The sequence below is a fragment of the Lepisosteus oculatus genome, chromosome 13 (genome assembly GCF_040954835.1).
Source record: "Lepisosteus oculatus isolate fLepOcu1 chromosome 13, fLepOcu1.hap2, whole genome shotgun sequence".
In the NCBI taxonomy this organism is placed as follows: domain Eukaryota; kingdom Metazoa; phylum Chordata; class Actinopteri; order Semionotiformes; family Lepisosteidae; genus Lepisosteus; species Lepisosteus oculatus.
The window spans coordinates 24,272,967-24,299,286 of NC_090708.1; the positions used below are offsets into that span (position 1 = coordinate 24,272,967).

General features: G+C 43.3%; 1 protein-coding gene across 5 annotated transcripts in view; it reads right to left on the reverse strand.

Moving 5' to 3' along the window:
* Nucleotides 1-59: 59 nt before the first annotated feature.
* ranbp2 (RAN binding protein 2) overlaps nt 60-26,320 on the reverse strand; it is a 30,348-nt gene continuing 4,087 nt past the window's right edge. Inside the window, exons 5-31 of one of the 5 annotated variants that reach the window (XR_011191465.1) lie at nt 25,743-25,973; nt 24,986-25,128; nt 24,243-24,438; nt 24,035-24,125; nt 23,397-23,606; nt 22,234-22,415; nt 20,313-20,494; nt 19,792-19,915; nt 19,253-19,414; nt 18,763-18,900; nt 18,552-18,683; nt 18,148-18,366; nt 17,573-17,656; nt 16,840-16,981; nt 15,486-15,580; nt 10,515-15,180; nt 9,742-9,819; nt 8,189-8,431; nt 7,214-7,300; nt 6,003-6,301; nt 4,975-5,173; nt 4,504-4,596; nt 2,933-3,081; nt 2,403-2,676; nt 1,672-2,006; nt 1,010-1,390; nt 60-144 (exon numbers count right to left, since the gene is read on the reverse strand). Coding sequence is in view for 4 of the 5 variants with exons in the window: in XM_069197637.1 (XP_069053738.1) it covers nt 1,085-1,390; nt 1,672-2,006; nt 2,403-2,676; nt 2,933-3,081; nt 4,504-4,596; nt 4,975-5,173; nt 6,003-6,301; nt 7,214-7,300; nt 8,189-8,431; nt 9,742-9,819; nt 10,515-15,180; nt 15,486-15,580; nt 16,840-16,981; nt 17,573-17,656; nt 18,148-18,366; nt 18,552-18,683; nt 18,763-18,900; nt 19,253-19,414; nt 19,792-19,915; nt 20,313-20,494; nt 22,234-22,415; nt 23,397-23,606; nt 24,035-24,125; nt 24,243-24,438; nt 24,986-25,128; nt 25,743-25,973 (9,060 nt within the window). In the remaining variant the exon portion in view is untranslated. The other 4 variants (XM_069197638.1, XM_069197637.1, XM_069197639.1 and 1 more) reach the window with 4 other exon arrangements.

Consider the following 26,320-nt stretch of genomic DNA (forward strand, 5'->3'; position numbering starts at 1 on the left):
TTAGAGAAAATACAGAACATAGAATATCCTTCAACCCTCAAGGACTAGTGTTCCCTTCATTGTTTCAATGTGTTTTTAATCTTTGAACAAAACAAGGTGATTTAGGGTGACCTATAAGAATCAGTAGATTGGGGGTCTCTTCCTCTTCAAACATGTGGGAAGAAAGTAAAAAAATAAATGTAAATACATTTGCAATCTGAAAGATTAACACAAAGTAAATTTAACAATATATCATTAATAACACATCTAGAATGAAAGAAATTGATATTTGCAGCATGAACACAAACAAATTAACCGTACAATTGAGGGTTAATCAAGCACAAAGAACTACTAGTAAGAACTCATAAATCATTTCAAGCCAATCCAAGAATGTAATGCAAGAATTCTCTTTGCGGAAAATTAATTCGAAGTCGCAGGGGTGGGCAAATCTGGTGCTGGAGAGCCTCCAGGTTTCTCTCTTCAAAGCAGCAGCAGCTAAAAAGCTGGCAGTGAGATTGATTTAAAACCTGCAGACACACCAGGGTCAGAATTGCTCACTCCTGGTGTAGAGGAACATGCTGAATACGGTTTGAAAAATTGAACACATTTCTAAGCTTTAAAGAGAATTTCTATAATTTGATATCATCCATAAAGGAAAAATTACAGCCATATTTAGACAAACGAATTCACACTGTGATGCATTATTCAAAAGTATAAGGAAGATATTAAAATAAAGCATAATTTAATAAAGGGTAAGAGCTATTCAGCCAGTAGTTCTTGATTCAACCTCCCACCAGATACTTTACCATTAGTACAAAAGCAGACAAAATAATTCCAAGAGATATCGGCAGGAAAAATAAAAGGCATTACACTCTTTAATTTCAACTTTAAGACTTTTACAAAAACAGTTCATTGGATTTACAAACAGCCAGTGTTTCAGCTTTATTTGAACTCATGCAAAGTTTTCCCAACTAAGTTTTATAAAAAAAAACAAATCAATTTATATTTATACATACAAATACACCTTTACCTTAAATATGCAGATTTCACCTAATTTGAACTGCAGCGCTGAATTTAAAAGCAAGTGCATCGATTTCAAAGAAAACTACAACTGTCCACAATTGGCAATGACAATCTTTTTCCTTGGTTGGCCAGTCACTGAACCAAGTTCTCCTATTTGCTTGATGATCTCCATGCCGTCCTTGACAAATCCAAAGGCAACATGCTTGAAATCCAGGTGTTCCGCCTTCTTCAAAGTGATGAAGAACTGGGAGGTGTTTGTGTCTCGGCCATTGTTTGCCATAGAGAGCAACCCTGGCCCAGTGTGCCTCACGTCAAAGTTCTCATCTTCAAATCGCTCCCCGTAGATAGACTTGCCTCCTGTTCCGTCCTGATTTGTGATATCTCCAGCCTTGATGAAGAATGGGGAAAAATGTATAAAACAGAATAAGAAAGTATTGACTTCGTGATTAGAAAGAAAAGTTAGAAATGCCATCTCACGTCTACAGGGATTACTCTTTTGTTCAACAGTTCATACATCACTAAAAGCTTTAAAAAGAGTCACACTACAGTTGCAAATTCAAAAATTACAAAAGAATTCACACGGTTATTTTATATGCTATGAAAATAAAATGGTAAACGTTAAAACTTGAGGATTACTAGCCTGACCAAGTCAAATGACGCTGTCCTTACCTGACACACAAAATCTGGAATAACCCTGTGGAATTTGGAGTTTCGGTAGCCGAAGCCCTTTTCTCCAGTGCAGAGAGCTCGGAAGTTCTCGGTGGTTTTGGGGACAATGTGAGCGAACAGTTCCATCGTGACTCTGCCAGAGGGCTGGCCGTCGATGGTGATGTCGAAGAAGACCTTGGGGTTGTCTTCCCGCGAGAGCTCCAGGGCTTGGGACAGCTGCACAGAGTCCATCTGGGACATGCGGCGCTGGCACTCCTCAAACTTCCTCTTGAAGGACTCCGCCAGCTCCGCTGTTTTGAACTTTGCAGCCAGCTGCTCAACCTTCCCGTCTCCATCTGGGGGAAAATACAGCTACATGAAGATGCAGAAATTGCAGAAAAATGCAGAAGCAGGGAAAACAAGCAAATGTTTGGGGACAAACATCTTGGTTATCATTCATTGAGAATCCACACTAAAAAAAATGCTGTACAATAATGATGCTATTATCTCCAACTGCCATTCACACCACAGTCTGGCACAGCTCTTTTACAGTTAAGGCAAGAAATACTGGACATGGAGATTCGCTCAGAAAAGGAATCATCAATGCCTAACTTTACGAGACACAAGATGCCATTTAAGTGACTAGTTTTTAAGCTGGGCAAAAAAACCCAATGTGGACTGCTTTTGCCATTGTTCTTTGGATTAGAACAGCAAACAGCAGACTGGAGTTCCAGTGGAAAGCCACCACTTGCCTGCATAATCGGTTGCTGTCCACACAAGAGCATTGGTGGACGTGCTCATGGGCTTGAGTTCCATGGCCTGGGTGATGACATGGTTGGCGCAGACCTTCAGCACCTGTTCTCTCCTCATCAGCACCCGACAGCATCTCTTCTGAGGGTGGTAAAGGATCTTCATGTCTCCCACGCCACGCTCTTTCCACTGGTTCAGGTCCCGGTCCCAGCGGTACAGCTTGGTCCGCTCCTTGAACAAGATCTCTTCGTCCTCCTCCCCGGATTTCACATCCACCTTTTCACAGAAACATTAATTTAAAAAAAAAATCACCAGATGATGTCCAAGTGACAAGACAAAGAAATACTTGAAAAGTTGACAAAGACTTTACGAAGAAATACCATCTTTTCTAGGTCTTCTGAGAGAAAAGATAACTCTCCAAATTCTCAATTTCAAAACAAAGCAACACCGAAGAGCCCACTTCAGTAATGAAACAGAACTCACTAAAGTGACTCATGTTTAGGCTACATACTGAATACAAGGAAGACTGTACCTCCGGCAGCGACACTATGGGCTCAAAGTGAATGTCCACATTGTTGGCAGTGTCCTCTTCATCACTGCCTTCATCATCTTTCTCTGACTGGGTGACAGCAGAGCAACCAAACACAGCCGCCCCTGCATTGCTCCAGGTGAAGTTGTCATCTGAAATGTCAGAAGAATGAGGTGTCAAAGAGCAAGACTCCTGATGTTTAGCACAAGACTCAGTTTTCACAACTTTCTAACTCTGTACTTTACTTAAGCAAGAAGGGAGCACAAAAAGTTCTGATTAAACAAATCATTTTTCAATTGAAAGTCTTAGAAATATGAGATTTTGTTTTGTATAAAAAGCTGCATAAAGGTTTTGTGCCACATGCCATGTTTAATTTTCAATTTTCTTGATGAGACAACCACTCAAGACGTAATGCCAAACGAAGTCCACAGCTCAATATTACTTTGGCTAAATATAAATAAAAAATGGTACTGACAAAAATTATTGCTATTCATCAAACCAAAACACATTTTATGTGAGTTTTACTCCTGGGTCTTTAAAAGTTTACAATTTTTACGACTATTTAGCTGCACAGACAGAAAAGAATTCCAAATTACAGTTTATAAATATAGCACTGCTAACCACTAGAGTTCACAAAAATTTAGCAACACAGATATTTAAAAACTAGTAAGTGACCTAGAATGATATTACAGGCAAAGTGAAATTAGTGCAATCTGATACTATCACAGCATTGAAGTAGTTCAAGTAGGTAGCTGCGTCAGCATGTGTAGGCTGCAAAGGAACAAGTAAAGGTTTATTCCATGCTGAAAAGAGAAGAAAAACATTTCAGCTGTGGGGCCCTCTTCGGATGTCACACCCGTCTTTTTCTAAATCACAGCATCCTGTGATACACGGGATAAATTTAAATTGTGTATATTTGAAATGTGTGCATTAAGTCAACTGACTGAAACAAAAACTAGTCAATAGTATATATTCTCAAATTAGAATGATAAAAAATGAATGATCAATTAAGACAATAAAACTGGATAATTACAAATTTCTGCTACACAATATATATATAAGCCATGAACTAGCTGAAATTTGCTTTCACAGTATCAGTTCCCTTAATAAGTTAGGCCAAAGTATTTGTTTAAAAGAAATTGAGCTGGAATTATTTAAGAAATTTCTTCGTAAATGATGCTATAAAAATGAACTGAAATGGGGCAAAACAAGAAACTGAACTCATCACACAAGCCCTTGCCTTATTAGATCCTGGATTCCAAATGGCAAGCTTATTTTTCCCTCCTCATGATCCATTCTTGAAATCTATGCTGTAAAGTGGCTGGCATGAAGAAAAATCCACAAAAGAATGTTGGAGAGAAACCAGCTAAATTTGTATGTGACTGCCCTTGTGTAAAACAAGTGCTCCTTGTGTGCTTTACCGAGTTTGCATTCCTAGTGCAAACAAATTGCACTGCAAGACAGATAAAATACATACCACTACACACCTGAAACACACAAAAACCTAAAAATGCAAACTGTATTGTGTGAGAAAACTGCTAATCTTACCCAAGCACTGACATAAGCATACTGACCTTTTTTCCCAAAAGCAAATTCGTCAGAATTTTGAGCCAAATCTGCAAACGAGAATCCCAAGGAAGCACCAAAACCAAACACAATAGGAACTTCTGTGGGATGAAAAGGATTAAAAAATTTGAATCTTACATACTTCTGGAAGTGTCTGTCACACGATTGTATATGCAGGACGTCTGTTTGTTCAGGAATGGTCAGACATTCAGATTGGGGGATTCTTTGTTCTTCATTCACAAAATTCTCTTCACAAGGATTGGCAATTTGTGTAACCACACAATAGACACTTAAGACTTAGCACAGTTTTCACTGCCTTTGAGATAGTTTTTCTAAACACCCAAACATGCTATCCATGACTTCATAGATCTGATTCATTTTTGACTTTCCTCATAAAAACCTTTAAACTGTACAGCATGCTTATGCAAGTTGTTTTTCCAACTGGCATGTGGGCAATAAATGCCTAAAGGAGATCTGACCTGAGCCGGTGGAGCCAGGCTCGCAGGTCTTCTTGGTCGAGAGGTCGATGGGACGGCTGTCCTGAGCACTGGGTGCGATCTCGCTGGGGAAACTGGACCGAGCCCCTGTGGAGGCCGCCTGGTCACCCGCTGCCTTCACATCACCGCCTGTGGAGACGGCTGCCTCAGTAGATGTGCTCCCAGCCCCCTCCTGCCTCTCCTGAAACATAGGCAAGTCAGCAGGTCTCTCCACATCACCGTTACTCCCAGGAAAATAACTCCCTTAAACTGTCATGTTTATCTGAAAGATCCTCCGTGTAACATCTCAATCCTGTCAAACTGCGAGTGAAATGCAGGCCTGGTTGAGCTCAAATTTCCTCCACTTAAAAATGACCAAAACTGAAGAAATGTGCATAAATCCCAGGGACAATGCATCTAATTTGTTAAATTCTCTGCAACTTGTAAAAAAATTAGGCTTAAATTTTGCTCTACTATGAAAAAGTTTGTCATTTGTAAGAATTGAGTGTCTGCCTTTTCTCCTTTTTCATCATTGTTTAATGTTATTGCTTTGATTTTTTTCTCTTTTGGGTGGTTTATGTTTTTAACCTGTCAAGTGCACAGCTGGCGTACATGGGCACTGAAAAAAATCCTTTTTTCTTCTTGCGAAACAAACCTGAGAGAGTGACTCCCTAAGCACATCTCTGAAAGGCACCTTGCTAGTCCCTTGAAGTTGCTATTCTTTTCTTTTTAGTGGTAATTTTAATTAAGTGCGAATGTCTCCCGCAATTAAAATAAACCACCATAAAAAAAACTCTCACTGGAAACGAATGGTAAACTTGATAGTTAACCAGGTTACACAAGAGCATAGAAGATCTGTGACTTTGTCCTACAAATCTACCAAACATAAGCATATATTGGCAGCACCTTTAAAAGAAACAAGCTCATCCTGTGTGCCATTATTACGGACAATGAAATGTATTCCTCAGACACTGGCTAAATAACTATGGTCTCGAGCCTTTAAGAAATCCAAAGCTCCGCCAAAGTCTCACCAAAGCCTGCGCTGCTCTCCTGACTTCCACTTCGAAGTCGTCTGGCTTCTCGCCCTCGCTGTCGCTGCTGACCCCGCAGAAGAACGTAGGTGGGAGCAGGAGATCCTTCGCCTTCTTCTCCTCCTCGGGAGTCGGCTTCTTCTCCCAGACGATGACGCAGTCCGGATCCGCCTCCACAGCCTGCGCTGCCGAGGCCGAGGCCTCGGCGGCTGCAGGGTGTTGTGGCTCCCCCTGCTGGCTCGTCTGCGCTACTGCATCTCGGCTGTCTGCTGGCGTCAACGGCTCCCGACGCTGCACTGCTGGGGGGTCAGGATCAGCGTTACCAGTCACTGGACGCACTTTTTACTGGTTTTAATCAAACGTTTATCAAATTTCTAGTAAAGTGGTACCAGAAAATTTTAAAACAATCAACCTGTATGATTTCAAACAAAACAGTCACATGGATGATAAACACTTTCTTTTAATTCAACCAAGTCTAGGAAGGAATTCCAAGAGGTAAGCTTGCAGGTAGATCTTACCCATTTTGCCACAGAAAGGAAGCAAACACTTAATTCTGCCTTATTATTAAGCCTCGCCGCTACATCTCCTTACCAAAGAAAAATTTCAAAGCCAATTACTATGGAAAATAAACTCCTAGAACCTCTGATAACCAAGTCATGCTGCACAAAGTGTGAGAGAGAGTTTTAATTTTTCTATCCTTTCAATAATGTTCTGGCCCTATGTTAGATTCTGTAAAACCACCTTATGTTTATGAAAACCTCCGGTCCAGTTACTTAATGTACATGCCCATGCCACTTAATTCTGCAGGAAAGGGCATCTTTGGCAATTCGACTTCTTCAACAGACCTTTAATCAAGATGCTAGTAGTCACTTTAATAATTATTTTAACTGATCCCACTGCCGAGGGACACAAACCTTTCAGCATTATTTGGGAAAGATATTGGAAATTAAGTTCAGTCAGGTTGGGGATGGTGACTCAATCTTGAGCCCACTTGTTTCCAAGACGAATAAACCATCTGACTTATTTTTAACATTGCCTCACCCTCCTGATGGTGGTGGTCCCGAGTCTCGGATAAAGAAGTTATGATGGGCTACTAATACAATTCATTTAAGCTTAATTGGACATCGTTCCTTGGAGACATGTTCTCCAAGGAACATGATCAGATACTCCAAATAGTATATTAACAGTCTAGGAACAGATGCAGTACATACCTGTTTCTTCACTTTTTCTTTGCCTTTCTGGCTGGTCAGGATACAGTTTTCCATTTAGCTTCTTCACTGCTGTATCATAATCTTCATCTACAGGCAAAAACATGTTAAAAATATTTACAACATAATTTTAATACCAGCAGCCATATCACCCTACAGCTCTCATCTGGCTACCCACTGAAGTTAAGCAGGGATGAGCCTGGTCAGTATCTGGATGGGAGACCTCCTAGGAAGCTAAGGTTGCTGCTAGAAGTGGTATCAGTGGGACCAGCAGGGGGCGCCCACCCTGTGGTCTGTGTGGGCGAGGACACTATACTCTAGTGGGCGCCGTCTTTCAGATGAGACATTCTGACTCTCAGTGGTCATTTAAGATAAGAGTAGGGAGTTATCCAGGTGTCCAGGCCAAATTTCCACCCTCCAAATTGTCCCCATGTATGATTGGTTTGCAGTTGCCCTGTGATGAACTGGCGCACTGTCCAGGGTCTATCCTGCTGTGCGCTCACTGCTTGACGAATAGGATCCCGCTTCCCATGACACCATAGGGTATAAAGCAGTTTGGTAAATGACATGACATTTTGCAGTAAGCCAGGGATTCATGAATTTAAGGAAAATGGTATGCATTATTCAAGGAAGTAATCTAAACTTTAACAAAGCTCTTTTACATTTAAAAAAAGAAATGATGTAACAAACTAATTAACCACCTGATTCACAGTTCAAGGTGAATATTTATAGAATATTAACTAAAACAAAAGAGCTTCTGAAACTGGAATTAAAATAGTTGCCTTGACTAGAAGCCTGTTTTATTCACATTTGTTCAGTTGTTTTATAGAACCGTTCACCCTTTAAATATTTTTTTAAAGCAAAAGGCTAGCCTGCAAAACTGAAGATTAGAAAGGTAGCAAAGAACTTTCTGTTCTTTGTCACTTGTGACGCCAGCCTACACCAGACAGCAGTGAAACAGGTCGGTCCGTGTCTCACCATCGTCCTGGTCATCGCTCATGTAGCCGGGCTTGTTCTTGTAGCAGAAGAACGTGCAGGGCAGCATGAGGGACCGAGCCATCTCTTCCTGCTCTCTGGTAGGCTGCTGCTCAAACACGATCAGGACCTCAGCAGAGCCCGTCGCTTTTAGATTCCCCTCTTCTGGAGCAGACTCTGCAGCAGCAGCGCTGGACTCGGGCTGGGCTTGGCCTGGGACTGTCTCTTTCCCCCCCAGACTGGCAGCTTGACCGAAAATAGAAAATTGTACAATTGTAACACACGCTCCTGTTTCTCATTTGTAAAAAATATTGCACTGACCATAATAATTGCTCAATCTCTGCAGAGACTCATGAAGTGAATCATTTTAAAGTTGCTATTCATGAAAATAAAAACAGAACTAGTTAAAGTGCCTCATAAATTCTAGTATATGTCTAGTGCATGTTTTACCCTGAGATTATTTCTTAGTAAAACAGGAAAGTCCCTTATTCGCAATCCAAGCCCTTCCCAAATTGCAGCATTTTAGTAAATGATAATACAATTGACAAATTGAAATAGGAAATGAAGGACCCTTAAGGGACAGAATTCACATAAATATAATGCACCATTAGTTTATCGAGAAGATTAACTCTCAGAACAAAAAACTATGGAGTTACATTTACAAGGTCTTGGTGAACACAGATCCTATATGAAGAGACGTTGCATTTCTGGAGGTTAGTCTCACACAAATACACATGCATGCAAGGTCTAATTAATAAACTGGCATGCATTCCCAGAGCTGTTTGACACAAACCATAAAGAGCAGTATGAATACACTGGAATGATGCACTAAACTATAACTGACACAGAGGCCTAGAATTGAAATCCATAAGATACCACAAAGACCCTTGAATCCCAGTAAGACTGAATACACAGAGACTAAAACCTAAGGATTAGGTGGATAGATTAACATATCTGTCCATTTCTCAACAATACCACAGAGCGCCTGGATCTCGCCGCCTCTGATAATTCACTTAAAGCCTGTGCAATGACATTACATTAGACAGGCTGCAAAGAGGATTGGCATTACTGTAGTTGTACCACAGTTTATACTGTGCTGTAAAAGTGGCAGACCTTCGAGCTACTTCCAGGGTGCACTGCTAAAGCAGGGTTTTCCTTTGCGTTTCCAGTTTCAAAAGCCTTGAAGCAGCTTTGGCAGGATTTCCGGGCGCTTGCTTGTAACTTGCGCTGTACACAGTAGTTTCTCCGACATCCAACATGGGGAAGCCAACTGGCTTGCACCTTTGTGATCCGGTGTGCCAATCGGAATTTTTATTTCAATAACAGCGCACTCCTAAAACCGTCCTAACATAAACCATACGCGAACACCAGCTGCTTTGCTTGCTTGCTTGCTTGCCAAGTCCAACTCAAACACAATGGACATGCAACAGGTTAGGCTCTTGCACAAACGTTCATGTTTTCACACCATACAGCCAGGTTACTCTGGCAGCGGTTGCCAGTGGGGGTGACAGCTCAGCAGGTGATGTCACAGTACGCGCGGTGCAGTGACAAAATACCTTTGGGTTCGAATTGGGTGGATGATGTGCTGGTCCAAAAAGCCATAGGGTTATCTTTGAAAAGCCTAAAATCCAATCCTAAAAAAATAATGGTTGGTGGGTGAGACAGAGGCTTAGAGCCTGGTAGTTCTGTCAGATAATTAGTTGCTCTGGAAAAGTATTTTAACTCTTAAAATGTGCTCTGTGCATCAAGAACCACTTCGTCGAGTGAAAGGAAAAGAGCTTCCAGCATTTTACTATGGGTGCCTGCTAGTTCTTAACCAGCATCACAACTTCATGCTGCCAACCATTCTAGCTTAATAACTGCATGTTGAAAGTTAATTTTGAAACAATTACCCAGTGAGACTTAGCAGTTAACTACTCTTAACTCTGTTGTCTGGGTTTTATAGACAGGACACAATGCAAGTCCTACAATGTTCAAAGAATGCCCACTGCCAGTGCAAGACACTGCACTTAACTTGCTGGTCATTAAGGTTGAGGAGGGAAAATAACCTTTTTACCCTGTGAAGGTGGATCGGGACTCGCTATGCTAAACGAAACTTAGGTCACCAAAACATCACAATAGGATTAAACAAATATGATGGCTTGCATTGAGGATGAAGCAGAGCGGACAAACTGATCTTCATGACTGAAGCAATCTGAAACATTCCTATTTCCACTTAATGAAGCCTAAGAAGGAGATGCAGGTATGAGTCAGGGTTGCTGGGTTATGGCAATGGAAGGAAAAAAATCTTATGATATTCAAACAAAAAAGCTTAAAAAATAGCTCTCACCTTTCTCTGGTTGTTTGAACGCAGAGGGTGTTGATGGAGTTGATGTAACAGCACTGACTGGCTGAGAAGATGCCTTACTACTCTCATGGATACTCTCTGCTGCTGCTTGCGTGCTTGCGGATGAGGGGCCAGCACCCTCTTTGGGGGGTGCCTGGAAGCTGAAGCCAAACAATTCCTTGGAAGGGGCAGTACTGCCGAAAGAGACAGATTTCGTGAAGATGTTCTTAACGGACTCGGAGCCAAAGACAAACTTGGGAGGCGATATCATGGCTTTGGAGGGTTTGTCGGGGCTGTGGGGTGCAGCATCTGAGACTGTGTCGCCAGGGGCTGGGTCACCCTGCGGAGGCAGGTCCGTCCTGTCTCTGGTGGTTTCCTCGAGCACGGCCACAGCAGCCTTGCCACAAGGGGATTTGTGGAGATTTTTCTCCTCGGGTGTCTTCGGTGCCACCAGAGCATCATTCTCCTGGGCTTTCCTGGCCTCATCGAAGAGCTCCTTGAAGGAGTTGGCTACTTCCTGTAGCTTGAAGCGGACAGCCAGCTGCTCAACTCTCCCCTCCCCTTCGGTGAAGTCAAAAGCACTCCAGATCCAAGCTCGTTCAGCCCCCTTCATAGGCTCCAGCTTCATGTCCTTTGTTATCCAGTGGTTGGCGCAAAGTTTAAGCACCTGGTCCCTTCTCATCACCACTCGAACCCGTTTGGTGTCATAGTTCTGTAGAATCTTTAGGTCCCCGATGCCCCTCTCCTTCCACTGGCTCAGGTCTTTGTCGTAACGATAAAGCTTGGCTCTGTGGCTGAACACAACTTGCTCATTTTCTTCCCCAGTAGACACCTCTACTAGATCTGGTAAAGGTACAACAGGCTCAAAATACTGGCCATCTCTTTCCTCTTCCTGAGTTGTTTCAGAATCTTCATCTGTGCCAACTGAGACCCTGCTTTGGTTCAGCTTAGAAGGAGATTTAGAAGGGCTTAACACAGGCTGGAAACTAAAGCTAAAGCCTGCTGTGGATTCACCAAAACGGAACAAATTCTTTCGAACGGGACTGCTAGCAAGTGGAGAGGCATAGACTGAAGTCTCAGCACTGTCATCCAGGGCGTCTCCTTGCAGATCATAGTTGTCCCACTCTAAGGTGGGTCCAGTGCTTTCAGCATGTGGTTTGATAATCAAACCAGATGTACTGCTGGGAGTTGAGCAACCTGCTTGGGTGTCATCTTCTTTGATCTTGGCCTTGTCATCAGTCAGGAAGGATTTCAGGTCCTTCAAGCCTGACTTCATCTCTTCTGCTTTCTGGATAAGATGTGCAGTCCTTCCAGTGTCCACCAGTTTGTGAGGGGTCTGCAAAGGTATATCCAACAGCAGTCTCTGGCACTCTTCAAACTTCTGCTTGAACTCCTCTGCTAACTCCGGGGTTTTAAACTTGGCTGCAAGCTGCTCCAATTTGGCATCTCCATCAGAGAAGTCATTGGCCAGCCACATCCAGGCGCGGTCAGAGCCGGAGAGGGGCTTCAGGTTCATGGTGGTGGTGATCCAGTGGTTAGCGCAAACTTTCAGCACCTGCTCCCTCCTCATGAGTACTCTCAGTCTGCCATTTTCCTGATTCTTTAACAGCTTTATATTTCCCACCCCCCTCTCTTTCCACTGACTGCTCTCTGCATCAAATCTGAAAAGCTTGACTCTCTGAGAATAAAGCACCTCCTCGTCTTCCTCTCCGGTGATCAAATCCACCTTTGCGGGCATCTGAACGACAGGCTCAAACTGAATGTCATCATTCTCTTCCGTTTTGTACATATCCTCCTCATCCTGATCTACAGGGCCATCTGCCTTAGGCTCTGCCTGGCTAGAAGAAAACAACTGCGCCCCAGCTCCTGAAAACCCTTTGAAATTGGGATCGTTCTGTCCAAACTGGAAATCACCTTCTTGTGAGGATTTAGCAAGATCAGCAAAGGTAAAGGTGTTGGGTTTGCCAGAAAACAAAGGATTTGCATCATGCTCTTCCTGCTCAGCTGAGGTTAAGGTTGTAGTGGTGCCTGTGCTTGATGCCTTTTCTTTTTCTCGGTGTTGCTCTGCAAAGTTCTTCAGAAACAGGGAAGCTGAACTTCCTACTGAGGTCGGATTTTCAGCTGTACTGGTTTGCTTTCCCACCTCTGAAGTGCCAAACTTGAATCCCCCTGGAGGCACTGGCATTGAAAAGGAAAATCCTCCACTGCTGGTGGTTTTGTTGCTGGCCTGTGATGGAAGGGGCTCAAACTTGAAGGACCCTGATGAGCTCTTATCAGCAACTTGACTAAATTTTAATGTACTGCTAGTGTCAAAATTGGCTTTAAATCCTGTTGGTGGAGGCTGTTTCGTGGCAGCCTCACTGAGGCTAAAAGTAAAAGAGGAACTAGACGGGATTGCTGAAGTAGAGCTTTTGGCATTTGGGTTTGGTGTCTGACAGGAGACGCATGCAGCAGAAGAGCCTTCATTTCTAACCAAACATGTGTTGCAGTCCCATTGCCCCTCTTTCATAGCAAACTGTGCTGCCAAATCATTTTGAAGAGACTTGCTTTTATCACTTGAGATTCCAAAAGTAAAAGCAGAACCTTTTCGAGCAGTTTGACAGGAAAGGCACTTGGTATTAGAAGCTTCATTCCTAACCAAGCAGGATTCACAGTCCCACTGCCCTTCCTTGACAAATGGCGCTTCAAACCCTGACTGTCCAAAGGCACTGGATTTAGTCGAATCAGCTTTAGAGTTTGGATTGGGAGTCTGACAAGATACACATTTAACTGCAGATGATGTATTTCTAACCAGACACATGTCGCAGTCCCATTCACCATCCTTCTTGGAAAACTTATCTCCAAACCCTGCTGTGATCACAGAGGTGGTCTTGTTGCTGTTCACTCCAAAGTTAAATTGCGAAGGAGTCGCTGCAGCGGGGGCAGGAACTGTAGCCTGATTAGCTGGATTACGACTGTTACAAGCTATACACTGGCTAACACAGGCCTCGTTTCGCACTGCGCACACATCACAATCCCACTGACCGGGTTTCTTGTCAAACTGAGCACCAAAACCAACAGGGATGGGTGCTTTGGAGGTTTCAGTGCAACTTCCAAAATTAAATGTAGTGGGCATCTGAAGAGATCCAAACTGGGCTCCAAAGCCAGCACTGCTGGTGACTTTGGAAGCGTCCTTACCAAACCCAAACTTAAAGCTTCCTGGAGCAGACATTGTAAATTCTTTAGCAGCTTCCATGGGTGATTTAGTGCCTGGCTGTGCTTTGGCATTTGGATTGCTGGTTTGACAGGCAACACAAAGCACAGCGGATGCAGTGTTTCTCACATAACACACACTACAATCCCACTCCCCTTCTTTCTTTGCAAATTGAGCACCAAACCCGGAGTCTCTGGTAGCTACTTGAGCACTGGGAGAAGCTTCTTTCCTCATTTGGTGATCTTGTTTTAATGGAGATGCACCTTTGGTTGTCACCACCCTTTGGGCCTCTTCAAACTTGGCTTTGAAAAGAGAAGCCTCTTCGGCAGTTTTAAACCGGATAGCAAGCTGCTCTGGCTTTGGCATTTCGTCTGCATAATCAATAGCGTGCCAGACCCAGGACTTATCAGAGCCAGCATTTGGTTTCAGTACCATGTCAGGCATGATGTAATGATTGGCGCAGATTTTCAGCACTTGCTCCCTTCTCATCAAGATTCTGACTTTACCTGATGTCCTGTGTCTCAAGATCTTGATACTCCCAATGCCTCTCTCTTTCCATTCTTTTGTTTCGGTATCAAATCTGAAAAGCTTGGAGCGGTTGCAGAACATCTCTTCCTCATCTTCCTCTCCAGTTTTCACATCTACTTTTTCTGGGAGGGGCACAATCGGCTCAAAGTGAGGCCCATCTTCATCTTCCTCAACATGCATGCTTTCGTTATCACTCTCGCCTCCTCTTCCCTCCTGCTGCTCCGCACTGGCCATGCTAAACACGGACTTGCTCACATCCTTGAAACTGAACGGCTGATCAGTTTTACCAAACAGGCCCGGTCTGTTCTGGCTCTGGGCAGCTGCCTCAGCAAATGAGAACCCAGATGTGTTTTTACTGCTGAAGCTGAAAATCCCTCCCTGGCTGGGTGTTGGCTCCTGGGGTGGACCTTTCTGTCCAAGATTTCCTTCTGCTTTAGCAGGCATGTCAGAGGTTAACAAGCCCAGCAGACTTTCACTGTTACTCTTAACCTGAGCAGACGAAAAGGTGAAGTCGCCATCATTGGATTTGAAGTTCGAGTTGAACTTGAAAGTGGCGGCTGGTGTGGACTGGGCAGCTACTCCTGCCGCAAACCCCGTCCCCTTTGGCCCTTCAAGGGGTATCTGCTGCCCAAAGGTTATTTTCCCAAATTCCACGGTCTTTCCCTCAGCAGCCTTAGGAGGCTGGACCCCAGCCGAGGGCTTGGTGAAGTAGCCCGGCTCAGGCAAAGGTGGATTTGTGCTGGGCTGGGGGACAGTGTGGTTATAATAGTCCTCGCTGTACGGGGAGAGCAGATTGGTAGCGGGTGACTCAAATCGCAGTGGCGGCCCGTAGACATCCTGGGAATACATGCAGGCTGAGGTCGTTTGCAGTGGAGGCGTGTGAGTAGGCTGCTGATAGGCATACATGTGCTGCTGGGGAGTCAGCCTGTTGAGCCCATAAACCGGGCCCTGTCGCAAAGAAAAAAAGAAAAAAAGCATGACGTTGTTGGAAAGTAGTCTTGGATTATCACTGACAAACTAGGATGAAGGGTTAAACAAAACTCTAGCCCAGTTTCCAAGTTCTAAACCCTGATATTTGGTGGCTGGTATCACTGATGAAAAAGATGCCATCAAGTACCAGGGTAGTCAACCGGGACTGTCAAGTGGGGTGACACTTTAAACGAGTGTGAAATCAAAGTGCCCTCTAAGAACAATGCACATGGCGAGACTGTTAGCCTAGGCAGAAGCAAAATTAACATCAGAAGACAACGAACCTTGGTAGGCGTGACATTTGCTGCTGGACGAAGGAGATACTGTGAGTTGTAAGCCGGGGACTGGTTGTAGTAAACCGAGGGGCCTGTAGTGGACACTGAAAAACAAAGGAATGAGAAATCAATAACTCAACAGTTTATCATCTGAAATGACCCAATCACCATCTTTAGAATGAGAAACAACCAATAATCCTTCAGATTAATCCGATTATTGATTTAAACAATTTCTAAAATAATTAACCATTTTAAATATTAACGTTATGTGCCAGTTGTTTGCAATCTTCATTTAAAGATCTACTTTGAAGTGACAAATAAAAGTTAAAATCCATTATCAATATATAACAGCCAATACACTGGAAGGTTAAGGTAGTTCTCTCACCTATGGGGATTTAGAAACAGTTTTAATGTAATCTGCAGCTACCCATTGAACTAAAGTAAATATTTATTATCATGTATTGCTATCAGATCAAACAAATCAAACACAAGAATAAAATGACTGCACATGGAAGGAATGAGATTTTGCCCCCAAAAATGTCCCTACTAAAATTACAATTCGATCATAAAGTTCAGTACATCTCCACTCTACCCTTTTAGGTTACTTTAAATTACAAGGAAGTTGGAAAATAACAATAGCACCTTCCATCTTATATGAATCTCTGGCCATTTTATTTTGCTTTCAACTTTAACAGACCAAACTTTCAACTTTAACAGACCAAACTGTAAACACCTTAAAAATATTCTGTTAAAATTCTTTATAGTATTTGCCATGATCCATGGGTGATTCAGTGCCTGGCATTTAGTGCCATTGACATCTTAAGTTCTTATCTCTATACTGAAATTCCTAAGCTTATCTTTGCCAGTTCTACAGAATAATAAAGCCTGGTAATGATTCAATCAAGATTTTACAGGACATTTTCAGTACCCACATAGCAAAGGCCAGATGGGGGAAAAGTATTATTGCAGTAGTAAAGGTTTATTCCATGCTGAAAAGAAACATTGTTTACTTTCTCTTCGTTTCAACATGGAATAATCCTTTACTTGTTCCTTTGCAGCCTACGCATGCTGAAGTTTTGTAATAGTATTTGCATTCAAATGCAAATTAACTTTTGGATGATGTACCCGTGTTAAAGCCTTGCAGCTGAACAATTTACCATCTCAATGTTTTTTATTGCTGCAAAGATAAAAAGCAGCCTTTTCCAAAAGTTATCCTGAAATATAAAATTCCCATGCAGCAGAAAAAGTAACCATAAAACACTTTTTACATGGCTTTGTCAAACTAACACTGTCCACAGCTGCACTGTCAAAGAAGAAGCCAAGGCCACCAAACTCGCACTTATTGTTCTCCCTAGAAGCCTACCTGTGAGTGGAGCGCCGTGGAAACTCTGCGCTGCAGGAAAGGCCTCAGGAATGGCATCTCCAGTGTAGGCCTCACTGTAGAGCCGGTGGTGGGGGGAAGCCGCTGTGCCCGAGGAGTTGTGCCTCAAGTCATGGACTTCATTCTAAGCACACATATTCTTCACGTGAGCCAGACATGCATTCAGACAAAACTAAAACGTTAACTAAACACTCCACAGCTTAAACCCCAAAGTCCATCTCAAAAAACCTTTTTTTAGGACTTTCAAGATGGCGCCGTTCCATGACGACACCTCACGTGTAGCTCTCTCGTTTATATTCCACAACATTTGTTGTTCCCGTTGTCTACATTGTGTGGTGTTGTCTGTTGTACTACTGTGTATGCATTCTCAGCACGACTAAGAATTTGTTATTAAAACAAATGAAAGTCATTATTCATTGTGCTAGAGGTATTATTTAAAGAAAAGATAAGAACGTATTGTACTCAAGTTTCTAAAACACCAAGTACAGTGACAATAAAACTGTACTTTTAAATTGGCAATTTCTACTGGAAAAAAGGCACCTTGCAGCTGAAATTAAGCCAAAAAAATGCTTAATTTTTTCCAAATGTTCTTCCTCTTTGCAGTGTATGCATATAAAGACAGTGTGCAGGTTTTAAAAATTATGGGCATTTCTTAGTATTCTCACTTAGGCCCTGATGCAATCACCACAGGAAGGAAAGGAAGACTCCAGCTCACCTTCAAGGCTTCGACTTGTTGACAAAGTATCTGCAGAAGGGACTTCTGGTCCTCTGCCCAGTGAGGGGGGGTCTTAGGGGAGAACTGCAACAAGAAACCGCTATTACTGGAGACAAGGACAGTACCACAGCACACACAAGCTTCAGGATTCACAAAACCCTGGCAGCTCCGTTTCTCTAGTGAAAATCTATCAAGCAACCGAGATATTAAAAGGTCGTATAACAGCCCGTTAATGCAACATTGCAAACTGCGACTTCCATGGAGCTGCCTGGCCAAGTGCAGGTTGAACTCCCGACCACAGGACCAGTCCTGGGTTATTCTAGCCGACTGACTGGGAGAGCCGAGACGTGAAAAACACAACAGAAGCTGGGTGGATAGACCAAAAAATAGTAGGCAATTCGAAATTTACTGCAGTTTTGGAATTCAGCATTTTGCAAGAACAATTAAAATATACGTGCCCCTCCGACAGTCAACTTTCAGAAGCACCACTGTCAGTTTTAGTCTAGCCACAACATTCTTGCAACTTCGGGGTTCAAGTAAATGGAGACGGCAGAAATCCAGCAATGTTAACGTACCACATGCCTCTTTGAGGGAGAGGGCACAGTCTTGGTAGGGGAGGGAGTAGAGAACTTGATGCGGGAACTGGCCCCTACGGGCTCTGAGAGATGGCTGATCTGAGCGGGGCTGGAGCTCACAGCCAGCTGCTCTTGCTCCTCCATGGCGTCACCGGCCTCCCCCAGCTGCCGGTTGACGTCCTTCAGAAGGTCGAACATGTCCTCCATGGCGATGGGCAGCTGGGGACCGACATCACAGCAGAAGCAAGTTACAAAAGCTACAAAACCTTTCACGTGTTTGTTAGTACCACGTGATTTTTTTAATCCACCTGGCATTAACATGACAAACTAGACTTAACTAGTCTTTTTATAAAATAAGTTAAAGCAAGACTAAGTTTAAAGCAATGAATAAAGATGGGACTTACCTTATCAACTTCAGCAACATTAGCTTTGAAGATTTCAGACAAGTGCTGTCTGTATTTCTGCAAGTAATTTGTGCACCTCTCCTTATTTTCTTCAACTCCATTTCCTGCTTCTTCAGCCAGCCTCTGAAATATCTGCCAACAATGACCTTTTAGTAAAAACATTCTGCAACAAAACCAGGTTAGTGGCATAACTTAAGACTCTGCAACTCACCTGCGCAAGCTGCCAGTTAGACGTAACACTATTGATGGCTTCAAGGGCAGCGATTGCATCTTCTGTTTTCCCTTCAATATCCAAGAGGGTAGCAAAAGCAATCTGTGCCTGTTCTTCACATTCTTTAACTTCTGTAACCTAAAAAGACAGGTTTGACAGGGATATAGATAAATGATGTAAGACACAGTTAACTATCATATATTTGGCCCAATATGACCCCCCTCGCAGATTACTACAATGTCTACACCACAGGTATGCCATTATCTCACCATACACTTTTCACATCGGCAATACTAGAATGAGAGTCACCATCTGTCTGCACTTGAGTAGTAAACCATCTCTCCTTTTAGAGACAAGGAGACCAAAAGCTGCAATGCACAATGCATTTGGCAAATTACATCTTTGCTGCGCTGCTTTCTGAGACATTTGTAGCATTCACTTCCCAAGCATGAAATCCCAAGTCTCTAGCCACACAGTTCAAGGCCGTTACCTGTATATCTTTGCTGTGAAAGTGAACAAACAAGGGGTCAAGAGGCTCAGGAATGTTGCGCCTCTTCTTGATCTTTTCCAACAGAGGCAGCACCACCTTCCAGTAGTGAACACAGCGGCCAATATACTCCTTCTGGTCGTAGTAGGAGTTCATGTTCCTGCCCTAAAGACAACAAGACATCATGCTTCTATTGGATACGCTCGAACATACAGCTGTTCATTATCATTGTCACAATATTGCAATCCAAAATGACATTATTGCAATATTACACCGCAGAATACTTTAGCTATACAACTGTACTCTTACAGAGTAATTGTACAGCGCTGTTTAGCACCAACAGCACCTTATGAGGTGCTGTTAGCACCTTTTAACACTACAAACCCAGAGTGAAAATTATTCCAAACAGCGCAAACGTACACACATGGGGAAACAAGACTGAGAACAAACTCGACTGCTCCTGCAAGTCTGGGAGTGTCTGATTCGCACACAAAAGTATAACTTTTCACGGGGACCAGAGGCCTGAAGTATTAAGAACTCACCGTTTCGGCAAGGTGCTGAGCCCAGTATATCGCTAGAGATGGCTGCAGGCCGTGCTTCTCCATTGCTCTCAAAGTGGTGAGTCCATGCTGGACTATCATTCGCAGTTTTGCAGAGGTCCCAGGTCTTAAGGATAACAAGAATATTTTATTTTTAAATAAATGAACCTGATCAAAATCTTTTTAAAGTTAAAGTTCATCAGTCAAAAGAACCTGCTATACACTACTACCTCCTAGTGTTAAACTAATTTAAAAAAAAACTGCATTCATGCATATAAGCAGCACTGACGTCTAAAACCATGGCACTTTCACAAGCAACAATAACAAAAACCCTTTAAAACACTCCATACTTCTGACTCAATGTAGCAAAGCTTTATGCATTTTTAACTAAATCTGTTTCTACACAGTAAGCAGATGCAGTAAAGACTCCTGCATATTTTATAACCTAAAGAAACTAACTAAAGCAGCTGATGGCAGCTTTTTAAGTCTTCTGTCGAGGTCTTTCTGGATAGGATTGCTCTTACAGTGCTTTCTTGTGGATCAGGCTATAGATGGCCTCCCACCAGGATCTCTGCCTGTCTGTAGAGAGCAGCTTGATGGTCTGCAGGGGGAGACACATGGGCTCCTGCAGCTGGGAGCTGGGAGCGATGTTTGACGTTTCTTGGAGCTGAGTGTGAGAGGTGAACACAACGCCACACAGGAACACCTGGAGGAGCACAGGACAGCAAATTGGAAAAGCAGGCACATTCAAATGAGACATCCAACGTTTGCAAAGCTTCATTTAAGTGGGAACAAGAGAGAAAGACTGAACAGAAAAGAGGGACATGGTTCCCACTCAGTTTTACCGACAAAATTCCAAAACTTTTCAACAACTTCTAACCAAATTTCCATGACTATATTCCTGCACTTTCATGAATAAGTTGGCCTTACAACTTCTACAACACATTGTGGGATTTAATTAATTCCTTGGGCCCGTGTTCTGCACATTTTTCCTCTTGCCCAACTCCTGACCACTGAACATAAATGTGGACTACAACTTACAGAATGACCAATATATCCGAGTGTAAAGTCACCCTTATGATTTATTTCATAGGACATTTGTACAAAAAACAACAACCACCAAAACAATAAATAAAAGTGTCTACAGTTGCTACTGATTTTTCATATATAAAACTTTCATTTGAAATACTTTCTTGCATAGCATTACTTTTCATTTACCTAAACAGCATGTTTATTCCTAGAACATTCCTCACCAGTAAGCCAACATAGGCTAAGAAAATGTGTCCCTTTTCATTGCTAAAATGCTTCGCTGTGTAAACAAACTTTTCTGTCTGAATAACTTCAGGCTTAACCAATACCTCAATATTGTGACAAACTGAACATAGTAAGTGCAATATTAATATTGAAATGTGTCATTTGTGAATCAGATCAGTCTTAATGGATTTTTTTAGTCCACCCTCTGAGAGCATGATGTGCATCTTCTCCATAAAGTCCTGAGCAGTTGCATGCCCCATAAACTCCGAGCCTACGTTCCTAGTTTTCACTTCTCCACCATCCCAAATCCTCACGTGTAAATCTATTTGCACGAGCTGCAGTGCGTGATTAAGAGTCTTATCAAAATGCAGGGCATATCTTGCTTGTCGTGACACTTCTCTGACAAGCAGCACTTTAAAATAGGGAGCAATTCTGGAAGTGCAATTCAAATATGCGGATGTTGTTTCACAAGAAAATTTAGCTGCGATTTCACCGTCGCGGAACATTGTTTTAAACTGCTGCCCAACGTTGGCGCACGATTTGTATGAATAATGCGGATCAATTACTTTCAGCACCCACAAAACTTCAGCAGGAAGTACGTCATTGTTAGACATCTGCGTTTGCTAGGCGGTCTGACTGAGTGAGGTGATCGCGCTAACCTCCGCTGTGCTAGCTGCAGACAAGTTGAAAAAGGTGCTGATTCCAATTGTTTCTCTTGAAGCCTTCTCATTGTCCATGTGTTTTTTTTACCCTTCGCGTGACATGCTAGCCCAGCTTCACGTCAAAAGTTTTGCCACATAATTTACATCTTGCACTTCCTGAGTCTTCATCTTTTCGGATCCATAGCTTGTATTTTTCATCTGCTAACCAGAGGTCACATTTACCCGGCATTTTGACATGGGTGCTAGGCTATCTTACGGCTCACAATAAAATTCCCACGAGGGTCTGACGCAACACTAATGTGTAATGTTAGCAACAGCAGTGCCATAGCCTCTTTTTAAAAACTTGCTAACAAAATTAGATTATAGAGGTGTGATCATTTTGATTTCCCAAAACTGAATGGATACTTTATCATTTTTATATTACTCTTCCAGGATTTCCATGACCGTCGGAACCCTGGAGGGAGCAGACAAATCGGGAGAGAACGACAGGCAGGTGAGCATGACAGAGAGGCAGAGGTGCGAGAGATACCTCCAGATCGAGGAGGCAAATGGATTCGGGGGTGTTGGTGTCAAGCTTGGACGTCTCCAGGGTCAGGCGAGGGAAGAGCTGCTTCAGCCAGTCTCTCAAGGCAGGCCTGTGGTCCATCACTGCCCACTGCAGACCCAGCCATGCCAGATGCTGCAGATTCCCACCGTGTAAGATGACAGAACCTGGGGAGAGACTCGTTTTACTAGGCAGAAAACGTGTCTGCTTTAACCTTTAAAAACACATACTGCGTATTGACATTGCAAGTTGGACAGACATCACCCGGTTTAGACATCTACCGACAACCTCTTATTCAGTTAAAATAACCGATAGAGCAGAGCTTTTGACACTTACTCTGTCCATCAGAACAAGTCCCTTACATTTTGCCTAAGGGCTATAAAAGAGCACAGATTAAGGAGAGTATATAAAAACACCAGGTTCTAGGGCTGGGCGATAATTCAATAACGATAATTATTGTGATATAATTTTCACAAAAGTTCGATAAATGTTAGATATATGTTTAAGCGCACAAAACACTGCGCGAGTGCACGTGCGTGTTACAGACCGGGCAGCTAACGTGGTGTTGTTGACCCACACGGTGGTGGCTGACAGGATTGTAGTTAAGAGTGGAGAAATGAGCGACACTGAAGCATATGCAGTGCTGCCAACGACCAGCTCGAAGGACGATGACATCGTTGACAGAAAAGGTCATTATACTTATTTGTAATTTGGAGATATTTTGGCTTTTTACGATCGGACATAAAATAGAGCACTTTAAACTTTGCAGTCTGTCTGAGCCGTTTTATCACACTGCAGTATTTAATTTTTCTATTAAGATAATTTTACTCGTACATATTTTGATATAAAAAAAGACTTGAATACTCTCTACCTCAGATTTGTAGAATGTTTCTGCTGTTTGGCAAGTGTTTGTTGTGTTCTTAAAATAAAGAGTTGTTTAATTTACCAATTAACTGTCTGGTTTCTTCAACTTTCACTCAGGAGAAAAAAATCTGCCTTTAAACTTGAAAGAAATAATGATTTGACATTTATCGTGATAATTATCGACAGACTGATATGAAAATTTTTATCGTGATAATGTTTTTGGCCATATCGCCCAGCCCTACCAGGTTCCACCGCACGCAAAGATAAGGCTCTTTTTGTCTCACCGTTGTCTGCCTTGGCGAGCTCCTCAATGTCTGGGCTCTGCGTTCCAATGTTCCTGATGTCATCGCTGCCTATAAAGGACAGACTAGCAGAGGCCTGGCTCCCAAAGAGCATCTCAAAGAGGCTGCCTTGGCCACTTCTGTTTCCAAACACCTCCACCACTTCTTTAAAGAAGTCTTCTCTGTCATGACTTAAGTTGAAAAGCATGTGACCTACAAAACAGTTTCAAAAAGGTACCGTGAAAAAAATTGCTTAAATGTATCAGGTGTTGCTTAGATAAGATAAATGTCTGCAGAATCAGAGGCTGAATTCAGATGAAATCTGAAGCTTAAAGAAGGCCACCGAAAATCACAGAACTGTTGAATTTAGAGCTGATATGACAAGTAATACTGACAAAATCTGAAAATGGCTACCCGTGCCCTAGTAAAGAAACTCAAGACTGTGAGCATGTGTAATATTAGTGGAAAACCCTGCTGCGGACTGATGTTGAAGTCAGGGTTACACTGCTGCAGGGTATCTAGAGCACCATCTCACAAACAAATTTCGCAGTCTTTAAAGGGAACTTATCATGACAGACCCAACATGAAAAACACCTAATAATTCCTGAGAAGTACAAGACCAAAGTGGCAAAGACACTCACCTGACTGGCTCTGACGGTCACAGGCCATCAGCTCCACCAGCTGATGGGGAGCTTGGTCACCTTTCATGGACTTTGTCTTTGGTCTGGGAACCTTGTACGGGAGACAGAAAAGACAAGGCACCCCAATGGTAAAAACTGTAAACACGTAATATGTGATTTCATAGCACATGGTGTAGATTTTAAAACTTAAAAAAAACTGAAAGGGTACCTGGTACGCCACGAGGTAACAGAGGGTAGCCAGGTCCGTGACAGCTCTCCAGTTCTGCTTCCTGTCCTGGGCCATCTTCAGCAGCAGGGTTCCGACATGCATGTAGATGTGCCCCCTCATTTCAGCAAAGATCTCCGATAGATCGTCTGTAGTGCAGGTGGCCATTTTCTTCACGGACTGCATTGCTTGGTCAAAACTGCAAAAAACAATTGGTTCTTAAAATTATTTCTTACATATCATTTCACCACAATCTCTCATTTCCTTTTATAAAACATGGCCAACGGAGAAGCACTGGATGAGTCAAGTGAGCAAACGTGAAACGACTGCTCTTATGTTCTCGAGGTGTGCACAAGACCTCCTGGACTGGCCTGCATTCAAGAAAGTCTCAGGTCTAAGTACGACTTGACTATTGAAACAGCTCCGACTCGAGCTTTTCCTCTTGAAACCCTTCACGGGCGATGTTGTCACATACCAGATGCTCAGTGCAGAATGGGAAAGTGACGCGCCCAATTGCCAACACCACCACAAGTCTGCAGGCACCCAGAAGCACAGAGCTCTCTGACTGAGCTGCTCAGAGCACTGCTTATGCACTTGATGTGACAATCCGCCAATGCCATTTTCCATAAAAACCAAACCTTCTCTGATGCCAATCCAGTACAGCTGTTGTGTTTCCCAGCTAAACTGAGTCGGCGACCAGGACTATAAACGCCCAGTGTGATAAACAACACTCTCGGCAGCCTTACCTCTTCAAGGCCTCCACGCTGTCCTGCACGCTCTGCTCGGACAGGGCAAGGCGAAGCACGTTGCAGTGAGCCAGGAGCAGCTCGCACTGCACCCTCCGCCACATCTTCCCGTTGGGTGACATGGCTGGCAGGCTGAGGTAATCCTACAAATCGGGAAGGAGATGGGACTGCTTAACCGAGACTACGCACAGCTTGATCTCATCCAAATGCAAAATCCTGCATTCATCCCAGCTTCAGATAGGGCTCTGGGTCAAAGGGTCGTGGTTTCAAATCCCAGGATGATGATGATGACTGTGCATACTTCGCACAAATTGCTACAATAAATGCCAAGCTCATCAGTGCAAATGAGGATTTGTTCTCAATCAACTTCCCTGGTTAAATAAAACAAACTAAAATAAGCGCCTACCAGTATAATGCAAAAACCTAAAGACCATTCATTACACAGCATTAAGGGGAGGTCTTAAAACCATCTCTTAAGAAAAATATTTCTGTGATCTCCATTAAGTCCTATGCTTTGCCTATTTGAAACAATACACGTGTCCTCTAGGGAAATGCAGACGAGCAAGGAACTGGAGAGCTTTTCTCACATCTCTCAAGTAAGGCAGTGAGAGGAAACACCAAGGAAGGATTTTCCCCACCCAGACCTCAAATGAACAATGTTTTTCTCAGTACGGTGCAGCGGTTTCTGTAGCTTTAGCGGCTGCATTACAGACGCCGAGCGTCTCTTTGAGCGGGAGACAGCACGGCCGCCACGCACCTGGAGCGTCTGCACCACGGTGGTGTACCAGGGCAGGCTGTGGCGCAGGACCCCCTTCCTCTCCGCGCCCAGACAGTGCCTGACCGCCTCCTCCAGCCGCCCGTCCAGGCGGTACAGCTGCACCAGCCGCACGTTGACGTGGGCGTCGCCCGGCTGGGCCTGCAGCTCCGACTGCAGCAGGTCGAGCAGCTCGTTCCAGCCGCGCTGGCCCTTCGCGGTCAGCAGCTTCTCCTGGAGGGGAGGGGACACAGAAAAACCAGCAGCTGGGACTTTGCCGCGCACAGCTCCTGGGAAGATGTCTGTAAAGGAGTTCAACCGGGGCTTCGGCCTTATCACAGGCTTCCATTACAAAAGCAAGTGCTTTAACTGGAATGACTAAAAACCAGTGGTTTGAAGTCCTCAGTCTTTAATTTTACCTTTCTAAACTGCAGGTGAGTGTCCTAAGGAAAAGCCAGAAGAGATCGATGCTGGCAGCACCGAGTACTAAGAACTGTGAAATGGGACATCCATATGGAATGAAAATAAGAAAGTTCTCATCTGCCTTCATGTATTATCTGGAGCAATTCCATGTGCAAACT